The sequence below is a fragment of the Oncorhynchus clarkii genome, chromosome 20 (assembly GCF_045791955.1).
Source record: "Oncorhynchus clarkii lewisi isolate Uvic-CL-2024 chromosome 20, UVic_Ocla_1.0, whole genome shotgun sequence".
Taxonomy (NCBI): domain Eukaryota; kingdom Metazoa; phylum Chordata; class Actinopteri; order Salmoniformes; family Salmonidae; genus Oncorhynchus; species Oncorhynchus clarkii.
This window is the reverse complement of record NC_092166.1, coordinates 22,478,813-22,492,364: the sequence shown is the minus strand read 5'-3', so window position 1 is coordinate 22,492,364 and position 13,552 is coordinate 22,478,813. Positions and strand designations below refer to the sequence as shown.

At 41.6% G+C, this 13,552-nt stretch overlaps 1 protein-coding gene across 3 annotated transcripts in view; it reads left to right on the top strand.

The window, feature by feature from the left end:
* The window catches only part of LOC139377331 (XK-related protein 4-like), a 79,665-nt gene that overhangs the window by 58,814 nt on the left and 7,299 nt on the right, over nt 1-13,552 (top strand). For 2 of the 3 annotated variants that reach the window (XM_071120352.1, XM_071120350.1), the window contains exon 2: nt 4,502-4,701. In XM_071120352.1, coding sequence (XP_070976453.1) covers nt 4,502-4,701 — 200 coding nt within the window. The remainder of the gene's footprint in view (nt 1-4,501; nt 4,702-13,552) is intronic. The other variant, XM_071120351.1, reaches the window with a different exon arrangement.

Below are 13,552 nucleotides of genomic sequence, written 5' to 3'. Positions count from 1 at the left end.
TTTTATCAACATATTCGACTCTATTTACTCTGAGATTCCAAAATGCTAATTTGCATCAGACATCATGCAAAACTACAAATCCTTGCATGCTCCCGTCATCTCTAGCTGACACCTTTACCAACAGCTATTGTGTCAATTTAAAGCTTGCACAAGACAGTTCACATAATTGTCCATTTAAAGACATGTAGCTAATGTTTTCATGACTCCATTTAGCTAACATTAGATAGTTGATCCAGATATTCTTACCTTTTCCTCGATTCAGCAGTCTCGTCAAGATCATCATGGCATTTGTAGTTCTTTATGATAGCCACATTAGCAGCTAATTAGCATTTAATTTGGGGGGGGTAAATACAGGCAATTAATTATATGTTGATAAGAGTCACTTTTACACAGTTATCAGAACATCAAACCAGGGTAAGCCTACACAAAACACAGCCCTTATTTTAAGTGTTTCTAAAATCCCCTATGGGAAAAATTTATGGTGGATAAACGATTGGAACCGTTTCCCTGTTTGACCGCTAGGTTTTATGGGTATTATGACTCATACTGTGGTACTCTATAACACACATTTACAAATGTAGGATCTTAATTTGAGCCAGTTTCTTATAGCAAGTTCTAAATTTGTGGAAATTACTTTTGGAATTATTTGTGAAATTACAAACTTTAGAAGCCTTTTTAAACCTCATACACTACAAGGTTAAAATGTCCTGCGTTGCAGGATAGTTCTACTGCAACAGTGTGATCAAATTAAGATCCATCCTACATCTGTAATGAGGCACATATAAAACATTATTTGTGACAAAATGTGCGTAATATCACTGCTCTTGATTTAGAGACGTACCAGAAATTATACAGTGCATATATTCAGTGGGCAGAATGGGCACCAAAACACAGACTAATTAGTTGCGAAGTTGGCATCCCCTCAACATATTCTCATGTGATGGAGTAGTAGATGCAGTACTGAAATTGCCCCAGGGTGAGACGGTAGATTCTGGGAGGTTATGTTTGGAACGTTGCCCAGACTACCAGTGGAGCATAATATTTTGTGTATGTGTGTGAGAATTTAAATTAATAGATTGGTGTAGATGTAGTCAATAGCTCATATTCATTCTGAACCTCTCTCTCTCTCTCTCTTTACCTTTAAAAATGTATGTTTGAGAAAAAAGCTCTTTCAAGCCATTTTGTTTAAATAGTTAATTAGCTGGGAATAGCTAGCAGATTAGAGTGGACTCCATCAACTCAAGGGCTGAGTCCCAAATAGCACCCTATTCCCTATATAATGCACTACTTTTTACCAGAACCTTATGGGTAGCCTAGAGCAAGTGAACGGACATCTGGTTTCTGTCCGGGGGGAGAGAGATGTAGGGAGAGAAGGGCCAATGTTAACTCATCTTAAGTTAAGTGCCATTTGAGACATTCTTACTGTGTAACAATTAAGTCCACTTTTTAGAAAACAATTGGTCTTTATTCTCTTATTTATTTATTCATTTGCAATGACAGGTTAAATGTACATGTACACTACCATTCAAAGGTTTTGTGGGTTTTTGAAACCCGCAAAACACCAGTCTCAACATCATCAGTGAAGAGGCGACTTCGGGATGCTGGCCTTCTAGGCAGAGTTGCAAAGAAAAAAAACATATCTCAGACTGGCCAATAAAAAGAAAAGATTAAGATGAGCAAAATAACACAGACATTGGACAGAGGAACTCGAAGGCCAGCATCCCGGAGTTGCCTCTTCACTGTTGACGTTGAGACTGGTGTTTTGCGGGTACTATTTAATGAAGCTGCCAGTTGAGGCATCTGTTTCTCAAACTAGACACTAATGTACTTGTCCTCTCGCCCAGTTGTGCACGGGAGCCTCCCACTCCTCTTTTTATTCTGGTTAGTGACAGTTTGCGTGTTCTGTGAAGGGAGTAATACCCAGCGTTGTACAAGATCTTCAGTTTCTTGGCAATTTCTCGCCTGGAATAGCCTTCATTTCTCAGAACAAGAATAGACTGACGAGTTTCAGAAGAAAGTTTTTTGTTTCTGGCCATTTTGAGCCTGTAATCGAACACACAAATGCTGATGCTCCAGATGCTCATCTAGTCTAAAGAAGGCCAGTTTTATTGCTTCTTTAATCAGAACAACTGTTTTCAGCTGTGCTAACATAGTTGCAAAAGGGTTTTCTAATGATCAATTAGCCTTTTAAAATTGTCAACTTGGATTACTTGCCATTGGAACACAGGAGTGATTGCTGATAATGGGCCTATGTACATTTGAAGTCGGAAGTTTACATACACCTTAGCGAAATACATTTAAACTCAGTTTTTCACAATTCCTGAAATGTAATTCCAGTAAAAATTCCCTTTCTTAGGTCAGGTTGGTAGTCCTACTTTCTCTCACACAGGCTTTTTCAGTTCTGCCCTCAAATGTTCTATTGGATTGAGGCCAGGGCTTTGTGATGACCACTCCAATACCTTGACTTTGTTGTCCTTAAGCCATTTTGTCACAACTTTGGAAGTATGCTTGGGGTCATTGTCAAGTGCACCAGTCCCTCCTGCAGCAAAGCACCCCCACAACATGATGCTGCCACCCTCGTGCTTCACAGTTGGGATGGTGTTCTTCGGCTTGCAAGCATCCCCATTATTCATCATTATGGCCAAACAGTTCTATTTTTGTTTCATCAGACCAGAGGACATTTCTCCAAAAAGTATATTTGTCCCCCCCATGTGCAGTTGCAAACCGTAGTCTGGCTTTTTTATGGCGTACTATTGTTTGTACAGATGAACGTGGTACCTTCAGGCATTTGGAAATTGCTCACAAGGATGAACCAGTCTTGTGGAAGTCTACAATTGTTTTTCTGAGGTCTTGACTGATTTCTTTTGATTTTCCCATGATGTCAAGCGAAGAGGCACTGAGTTTGAAGGTAGGCCTTGAAATACATCCACAGGTACACCTCCAATTGACTCAAATGATGTCAATTAGCAATCAGAAGCTTCTAAAGCCATGACATCATTTTCTGGAATTTTCCAAGCTGTTTAAAGGCACAGTCAACTTAGTGTATGTAAACAAACGCCTGACCCACTGGAATTGTGATACAGTGAATAATAAGTGAAATAATCTGTCTGTAAACAATTGTTGGAAAAATGACTTGTGTCATGCACAAAGTAGATGTCCTAACCGATTTGCCAAAACTATAGTTTGTTAACAAGAAATTTGTGGAGTGGTTGAAAAACGAGTTTTAATGACTCCAACCTAAGTGTTTGTAAGCTTCTGACTTTAACTGTAGATATACTATTAACAATCAGTCGTTTTCTGCTACAATAGTCAGTTACAACATTAACAATGTCTACACTGTATTTCTGATCAATTTTATGTTATTTTAATGGACAAAAAATGTGCTTTTCTTTCAAAAACAAGGACATTTCTAAGTGACCCCAAACTTTTCAACGGTAGTGTTTATCAAGACATTATTAAATTGACTTAACAATCACATCACTGTCTCTGTGTTTGTTTCTTGCCACACTCTGTCAGTATTCACAGGATCAACTGCAATAGCACTACATAATTCACACCAACTCCATGTGCATCCTTAGGCATACCTAACACACAGGATAACACAACACAACAGCAGGCAAATAAATGTACAAATCCATGTTATTCAATTATTGCACCTACACTGCTCGCGCGCGCCACATGTTTAATGCTTTTCGACCTGTCCCCAAATGAATGTCATTGGTTCAGTTTGTTTTGATATTTTAACCTGCGTGTCGTGATCGCCTTTGGTGTGGGGGGACAAAACACATTTATGCACAATAGCGCACGATGGCTCACGCGCAAAGCTGGTTTGGGTTCCGTGTTACTGCTAAATGCATTCTGTTGCATAGGAGCTGTAAGACCCAATATTAGAAATGAATCCTAGTCAAATGAATTGTAGATAGAATTGTAAAAGAATGAAGAGAAATGAAAAGGGCTGCATGAAAACTCTAATATGATATGATTCTTTATATACTGTTCGTGTATAAAACTCTAATATGATATGATTCTTTATATACTGTACGTGTATAACCAAACAGGGGATTCTTAGCTGTTACGCCAAAAGATCCAAACTTTTTGACAAGGCCCCTGCTGGTGCTTTTCCGTCTAGACTTACCCCCACACCAGGGTGTCACCAGTGTTTAATGTTAATGTAAGCTCCAGTGTTATTGTGTTTCCATCAGGAGTGTGACATGACAGAGGAGAATCAACAACATCTGCATCATCAAGACTGTTGTTTTGTAAGAAGGTGTTAAAGTCCACAGTTAGCCTTTGTTATGTAAATGGTGTCTGAAAAGTACACAGGGCCTAGCCTTGGCTCCAAGTCAGAGCTGGTCCGCTGGAGTCATGGCCCAGTGAGACATGGGTGCCAGCCAGCGTAGATTGAAAAAGAAAAGTTTGAGACGATTGGTTAAAACACTGGGGTAAATCCTCGGTGGAACTGTCATTTGGCTCATGGATGTATTGTTTCCTTTTATTCCAGGTATTTCCATGCCATCTACCTGGGCATCCGGAGCCGGCGCAGTGGGGACCATGACCGCTGGAGGTTCTACTGGAGGATGGTGTACGAGTTCGCTGACGTCAGCATGCTACACCTCCTGGCCACCTTCCTGGAGAGCGCTCCTCAGCTGGTCCTGCAGCTCTGCATCATCATCCAGACTCACAAACTGCAGGCCGTCCAAGGTACTGGCTGGAACCACACCCTGTATTAACACTCTCGCTTTCACCTCATCTATCTGCCACTGTACACATACTGTAACTACACAGGCCATCCAACATACTTTCTGAAAACCCCACTTTCTAACACTCCATTTTCACTACTCCCGTTCACTATTCCCATTCACTATTCCCATTCTGTCTGTTGTAAAGCTTTTTCACAGGTTGGGATGTATCGGTTGCCACGGTTTCAAAGAACACCCCCCACCCAGGTGTTATATTGTAAGCCAGGGCTGTATGGAATACTTATTTGTCAGTGTAAACAGAAGAAAATGCAGGCATAATGTAATGCACAGTGGTCCTCTCTCCAATGCAAAGAATCATGTTCAATTATATTAACTGGGCTGGCACACAGAGACACACAGAGACACACAGAGACACGCAGACACACACACACACAGACACACACACACACACACACACACACACACACACACACACACACACAGGGAGGGAAGCTGGCCACATTTAGGCCAGTGGAAGGCTTCCAGGCCTGCTATGGGCTTAAACGATACAACAAGTCTTCTCCTTGTCCCTCATCCACTCCACAGTCTTGCTTTGCGCTGCCTTCTCTGCTGTGCTGAGTCACTGGAAGGAGTCTTTGCTGCACTTAAGAGGCACTTATGCTCTTTTTGCTACGTTAAAGAAGATTTGGCCTCCTCTGACGAGAGGAGAGGAGAGGAGAGGAGAGGAGAGGAGAGGAAAGGAGAGGAGAGGAGACGAGAGGAGAGGAGAGGAGAGGAGAGGAGAGGAGAGGAGAGGAGAGGATGGTTCGGCAAATTCTGTGATCAGCTTGAGAGGGAGAGAAAAAAGAATAGAGAGGATGCTGACATGTTTGTGGATCTAGTCATTGTCAGTTGTATTCCTTCTTGTCAGTCTCTCTCCATACATCATTGCAAAATGATTCTATTCATACTGTATGAGTTGCAACACAAGATTTACGAGTGGACAATGTACATAATGCAAGATGTTAATCACTGTAGCTAGGAGCCTTGGGAAAAGGAGAGAGAGTCTATTTTTCCATTTGAAATTCACAAGCTGCTATAGTACAATGTGCCAGCCAGAGAAATGTGGATGGAGCGGATGAGGAAAGTTAATTGATCTGAAAATCCCATCCTCGGCTCACCGAGACTCGAGGAAGCTCCCCCATACCGTTTTTCTCATAAACAGTTTTCTATAAAAATACATGAAAATGTGGTTGTTCAATGTTGGCTCCTCTAATGTACAGTGTGTTATACATTTGGTTTCTATCACCAACGAGACCTGGCCATTAGATATCTGGACCCCCTAGGTCTCTCTAACCTCAATTGACCTCAGGTAGCATCACTCACAGGACTTCTCCAATGCTTTGAGGGAGAAAATTAAAAGAAAATACTGTTAAAAGAAAATACTCAATCAATGGTCACTTTTATTACCTGGTCTAAACCCTTGTAGGGTTTATGTACTGCAACAGTACCGTTCCCATTTGAAGAGAATGTGGAGCTTTCTGTTGACATGATGCTGCATGTTAATCTGTCTCCATGTCTGGGTTTTTCAGACCATTCATTTGTTCTCATTCATTTCTCAGGAGACTAGAGACTGTAACAACATATTTACAGCATACAATCATCTTGTCATCTAATAAGATTAGGGCAATATAATTACATTTTTTTCATGACAGTCTCTCTCGCTTGCTCTCTCTCTCTCTCTCTCTCTCTCTCTCTCTCTCTCTCTCTCTCTCTCTCTCTCTCTCGCAGTCTTTCTCTCTCATTATTTCTTATAATGTTTCCCTACCCCTCTCTAAGTTTCCATAGCTACTGTGGTTTTATCCCACACTAGCAGTCAGACAGCCCTCATCAGTCGTCAGATTTTCCTCTTTTACACTCTGTCAGAGTGACACACTTCCTTCCTGGGAGAAGAAATATTCTCCAGGAGGCCTATCCTACCAGCTCCTGTAAGTGAGCAATTCTTCAGCTTGACTGTATTTCTTGCAGCACTTTTCCTGAATTACCACCTACTTTGTCTTCACTGCAATCATAAGTACCATCCCCAGGTGAAAAATAAGGGGTATTCAGCAACCCAACTGCCTGAAGTCAAGAGTACAGTGCAGTTGGTTTGCCTATAGTATGAACATGAAAACACATTTCATGTGGTTACTCTTTTATTGGAAAAGAACAGGAGAAATTAGAGATAGTGTTGTAAAATATCAACACTATGTGATAACCGAGCGAGCTACCATCGATAGCTTTTTGAAATGCAAGCCAAGTCCTACCTTCTGTGTTAAGAAACCATTTAACCCAGTGGCATATCACCGCTCATTTGTCTAAAGCATTTAGGTAGAACAATACAGCCTATATAATCTGATAAATTAGCCCCTGTGTTTAAACACCCACCATAGTAAGGACGAGCTTGCTTTCTCCCTTTCCAAATAACTGTGTGTTAATGTGTTTGATAAGGCTCAGGCCCCCTGTGTTTAAACACCCACCATAGTAAGGATGAGCTTGCTTTCTCCCTTTCCAAATAACTGTGTGTTAATGTGTTTGATAAGGCTGGCTCAGGCCCCCTGTGTTTGCTCTTTAAATGACTTGTCTTCATTCCTCTCTGCTAGATAAGTTAATTGAGGTAATGTCTTCTTCTTCACCACAACAGTCTGTCTGACTCTCTCCCTTCTTCTGGATTTATTTTAGAAGGCCAATCCTGGCTGTTTTTCAAATCCCTGCAGTTAAGCAAGATGTTATTTTGATCATGCGGCCTTGATCTCCCTCTCTCTCTCTTCAATTTAAGAGCTTTATTGGCATGTGAAACATATGTTTACATTGCCAAAGCAAGTGAAATAGATAATAAACAAAAGTGAAATAAACAAAAAATGAACAGTAAACATTACACTCACAAAAGTTCCAAAAGAATAAAGACATTTCACATGAAATATGTGTCTCTAATATGGTCATACATTTGGCAGGAGGTTAGGAAGTGAAGCTCAGTTTCCACCACATTTTCTGGGCAGTGTTTTGGGGGATATTTTTTGCAGAATTCTGCATGCAGAGTCCCAATTTGGTGTTTGTCCCATTTTGTGAATTTTTGCCTTGTCACTCACATCTCTCTCTCTCTCTCTCTCTCTCTCTCTCTCTCTCTCTCTCTCTCTCTCTCTCTCTCTGATGTCTCAACTCATTGCATTCCTATTTTGACCAATTTACGAGGAATATTTTGGCAATTCTACAATCGCTTCACATTCTATTTTCCAAAAAGGAGACATATTCTTTCCAACCTTGAAAATGCTAGGGATTCCTTTCACATCAGAGCAGCATTCACTTCGTTTGAAGTCAATCCAGGACAAGGAATTCCATTTTGTATGCATCGATAAGGTGCTGTGTGATGTCTCGGGAAGATCAAATAACTTATTTTTGGACATCACAGTCTGAGTAGCGGCTACAGATGTCATATTATTCAACCTTTGAAACCAGATAAGAAGATAAAAGTAGAAGTTGCCCTAAGATTTAAAGACATGCTACGGTACTTTGGCGACTAGTAAGTATTTTTTAAACCTGCTGCTTTGGGCTGGATGTGTCAACGTGTAGTTCATACATGCATAATCTATGGAAAGGTGGAAAGGGTTCTACATTGAACCCAAAGGGTTCTTCCTGGAAACAAAAATAGTTATTCAAAGGGTTCTCCTATGGGGACAGCCGAAGAACCCTTTTAGGTTCTAGATAGCACCTTTTGAAAGGGACTGATTTGACTGGGTCTAATTGTGTTGCTGTACTGGGGCTCTGTAGGGTCTGTTTGTGTTTCTGGAAGCTGCGCAGGGCCATTTTTTCCTATGTTTACCCACACGTGGGGCAGCCCCTTAGCAATTCAAGTTTCAGCCAATGAGCTTCAGCCCCTCGCCATTTGAGTGACAACTAATAAGACGCACACACAGTAGAGAGAGAGCATTTGTGACGTAGTACGCAATTTTCGGGGGCCACTTTTGGCTCGTGGTGATAATTTCAGAACTCCTAGCTAAAAAGTATACAAAAGTACCAGAGAATATTTTTTAAGTGTCACCGAGAGAGTTATCTAGAGAGTAAGTTATACAGCTCTATTGCTTGCAGTGAGAAATCCATAGTGTCGTTTTATAAAAGCAGTGACAAACCAAGGAACTATCAGTAACACTATGGTTGCCAAAGGCATGGGTCGATGAGGAGAAAACCACTCTGACAAAGCTCAACTGTACCGTATACCAGGAAGCAGACACTCATGAGCGTTTTATTTCCTATATCCATTTCCCAGTGCTGTCAACACTGACCTTGCTACTGCTGCTGCTGAAGCAGGTATTTCCCATCAGTTGGTTATTTTACTGTTAAGTCCTCTGTGTGGAAGATACTAAGGAGACACAGGCTCTGTCTGAAAATGACAATTCCCTATATAGTGCTTATACTCTATAGTAATTATATAGTACTTTTGGGCAGATCCTTTGCAGTCCGAAATGGCCCCCAATTCCCTATATAGTGCACTAGTCTGGTTAAAGGTAATGCACTGCATATGGAATAGGGTGCCATTTGGGATGTTGCAGCCCCAGACAGTGCTGCAGTGCTGCTGCTGTGGTTTACATAACCCCCTCTCCTCCCTGGTCCCCAGCCCGCCCCATTCCCCAAATTACTGTAGCTTCTGTGAGCAAGACGAGCAGAGAGGAGAGGAGAGGAGCATTACATGACCAGTCAAATCACACAGCCCAGTAACCAGGAAGCATGCTACTGGACCATTCCAGCCAGGCAGGTTCCTCTGGCTTTGGCTTTCCTCCCCTCATTGAGATGCACTGCACATTTGTGTGTGAGGGCAGAGGAGGGGCTATGCTTCCTTCCGCAGAAACACACACGCACTTGCACACACACACTCACACGCATGCACTAAACTAAACGCGTGCTAAACGTGCACAAACGCATGCACGCAGGGCCTAGCTCCAGAATAAGAATCGCAGCCCCCTCCCAGTCCCCTGCCACTCCTGGCCTCAGCCTGTTAATTATCCCACTCCACACAGTAGTCATTAAACCCTTTCATCATGCCCCAACAGCCAACACCTAATGGCCTGGCCTGCATCTAACTGGGTTTAACACTGTCATTAATCAATGACAAGAAAATACACACATGGAAATAAATAGACCAATCGATATAGTAGATACAGTTGATTAAAAAAAAAAGCATCTGCTTAAAGGCATAGTTATATTATTGATAGATAGACAGACAGCTGTCTGATTCTCCCAGCTCAATGTACTGTATGTGGTGGACAGACAGTAGTGGTCGAAGAAAGATAATTATTTCCTGCCATGTTTAATGAACATGTTGTCCTACTGTATACATCACACCATCCAGTTCTGACATCCTTCAAAAAACGGACTCGGTTTGACTTTGAAGTGAAATGTACTAGAAAGCGCAGGAGTCAGCCATATGTTCACTTCTGATTACAAAATGCAATTGACTGTGATGGTCCTGGGTGTTAAAGGCCAGGAACAGGGAGATAAGTCATGCCTGTAGTTCCACGTAGTCCCATAGAGACTTATTTAGGAGACATTACACACAGGGAAGCTACAGAAAGGATAATAGGCTCACACTTTGCTGTACTGAAAGGCTTCTTGAGTAATGTGGCAGGGTTGACGTGGCACCAAAATGCAGGCTCTGAAGAGCCGTGGTGCCACGTAAATATCCTTCCACAAGGAGGCAAAGAGTTTTGAGTGAGGCACTACTAAAAAAAAGATCTTCATGCTTTGATATATGCACATACATTGAAGATGTCCTATATTTTCCACTTCATCTAAGCTCTTCGTTTACATTTGGAAGGGTGTTTTGGTGGCTTTCGTTTTCAACGATTGAAGCTGGATCTACTAATCCATATGCAGGATAATTAATTGATTATGTATGAGGTTGTTTCTATATGGACAGAAAGTGTCTGTAGCAGCCACATCATAACCCAAAATCTAGGTTAGACAGACAAATATCTTTCCCACAACAGTGCAGTCTAGAGAATGTTAAGTTTTTCTCTCACTTTTCCCACTAAAGCACAGCTTGTTGCCAGACCTCTATGTGGACGAGGCTCCACTTCACAGTGGTAGCTGTAACTCTTTATTGTAAGAGGAGCCAAGGGAGCTGTGTTAAAATGAATAGCAATCATCTCCATTTCAATGTGGTCTGATCTGATCGAACCTTTAAAGGCACAACCTAGTCCACCCAGCCAGGCCTTTAGACTATTGGATGAACTGAGGTTATCGGCGCAGCTCGACCAGTCTTCATTCACCAGATCGCTTCACTCTCTCTTTGCTCTTGAGAATGTAATAAAGCAACAGAGCAAGTGTGTTTACTGAGAAGCCTAGCTGCCTTGAATTATGGCAAAGAGTAAGTGACTGTCATGCGCCGTAATAACGACTGTTCCTCACTTTTTATTTGCTCGATGATTGAATAACATGGTTTATTAAGCTTCCCAAAGAAAATGGAGAGTGGGCTGAATGGGGACATTCCATTCTGAACAGGCTGATGGAAAATAAGCCTTAACTTTTAATTGGATACAAAGCTGTTGCAATTAAGATTTCAGAGCCACTCGTGTTAATGGGAAGCCATCTTCGTTTGGCATGGTCCAACAGCACCATTGTATAATTGCCAGAGAGAGGTCCAGGTCTACATCCAAAATGGCACCCTATTCCCTATATAGTGGGGGGCTCTATAGTGGGCTCAAAAGTAGTGCACTATAGGGAATAGGGTACTATTTGGGATGTATACCAGGATTTTATATGGTCCTCCTCCGTGTGATTAAAGGGTTGCATGAACTTGAATGGCTGCCAATTAGCATCTTATTGCTCCTGCTTTCAGTGTTTATAGTCAAATTGTAGTCTAAAGAGTTTCTCTTGAATCCCTAGGGGTTTACAGAGGAATAATAAACAGTAGATGTATTCAACAGAATTTACTTCACAAAGCTAGTTAAATGCAGTCAATTCAGTCTGTCGACTTGTTCTTTCTCTAATGTCTGCTCTAGCGCACGTGTGTGTGTTTGTGTGTGTGTGTGTGTGTGTGTGTGTGTGTGTGTGTGTGTGTGTGTGTGGTGTGTGTGGTGTGTGTGGTGTGTGTGGTGTGTGTGTGTGGTGTGGTGTGTGTGTGTGTGTGTGTGTGTGTACAAGTGCATGTGTGGGCTGTTGTCTCCCTCTGGTATCGAGGCCAGGAGATGGTCTCCTCTCGCTCTTGATAGAGGACGATCACTCCAGCAACATGAGCACTTAGTAACCATGGCACCCAGCTCCTCAGAGAAACCCAGTGTCATTACTCTCCAGCCAGGATTCCCTGGACCTCTGCCATCACAGCCATCTTTACTGGAGCTAACTGAGTACCAAGTAACAATAAAGTCCCTCAGTTCAGATATTTCAGCGCTAAACACCACCAGTGGGCCTTGTGAATTACTGTATTTTACAGGCAGCTTGGAAAAGAATGGGGTTAATATTGAGCTAATTGTGCAGTGGTGTAAAGTCCTTAAGTAAAAAATACTTTAAAGTACCACTTAAGTCGTTTTTGGGGGTATCTGTAGTACTTTACTATTTATACTTTTGACAACTTTTACTTCACTACATTCCTAAATAAAAGTATGTACTTTTTACTTTTGTTAGGATATAGCCTTATTCTAATATTGATTAAAAAAAAAAATCCTCATCGATCTACACACAATACCCCTTAATGACACTGGTTTTGAGATTTTTTTGCTAATTAAAAAAATAAAAAATAAAAAACTTAAATATCACATTTACATAAGTATTCAGACCCTTTACTCAGTACTTTGTTGAAGCAACTTTGGTAGGGATTACAACCTTGAGTCTTCTTGGGTATAACGTTATAAGCTTGACACACCTGTATTTGGGGAGTTTCTCCCATTCTTCTCTGCAGATCCTCTCAAGCTCTGTCAAGTTGGATGTGGAGCGTTGCTGCACAGCTATTTTCAGCTCTCACCAGAGATGTTTGATTGGGTTCAAGTCCGGGCTCTGGCTGGGACACTCAAGGACATTCAGAGACTTGTCCCGAAGCCACTCCTGCATTGTCTTGGCAGTGTGCTTAAGTTCGTTGTCTTGTTGGAAGGTGAACCTTCGCCCCAGTCTGAGGTCCTAAGTGCTCTGGAACAGATTTTCATCAAGGATCTCTCTGCACTTTGGTCTGTTCCACTTTGCCTCGATCCTGACTAGTCTCCCAGTCCTTGCCGCTAAACAAAATCCCCACAGCATGATGCTGCCACCACCATACTTTACCGTAGGGATGGTGCCAGGTTTCCGTCTGGTCACTCTACCATAAAGCCCTGATTGGTGGAGTGCTGCAGAGATGGTTGTCCTTCTCGAAGGTTCTCCCATCTCCACAGAGGAACTCCAGAGCTCTGTCAGAGTTACCATCCTGTCTCTGAGCTCTACGGACAATTTGGTTTTTGCTCTGACATGCATTGTCAACTGTGGGACCTTATATAGACAGGTGTGTGCATTTCCAAATCATGTCCAATCAATTGAATTTACCACAGGTGGACTCCAATCAAGTTGTAGAAACATCTCTAGGATTATGAATGGAAAGAGGATGTGACTGAGCTCAATTTCGAGTCTCATAGCAAAAGGTCTGATTACTTATGTAAATAACTTATTTTTATTTTACATTTTTTATAAATTAGCAAAAATGTCTAAACCTGTTATTCGCTCTGTCATTATGTTGTATTGTGTGTAGATTGCTGAGGATTTTTATTTATTTAATCAATTTTGGAATAAGGCTGTTACGTAACAAAATGTGAAAAAAAGTCAAGGGGTCTGAATACTTTCCAAAGGTAATGTATTTTAGCAATTACATTTACTTTTGA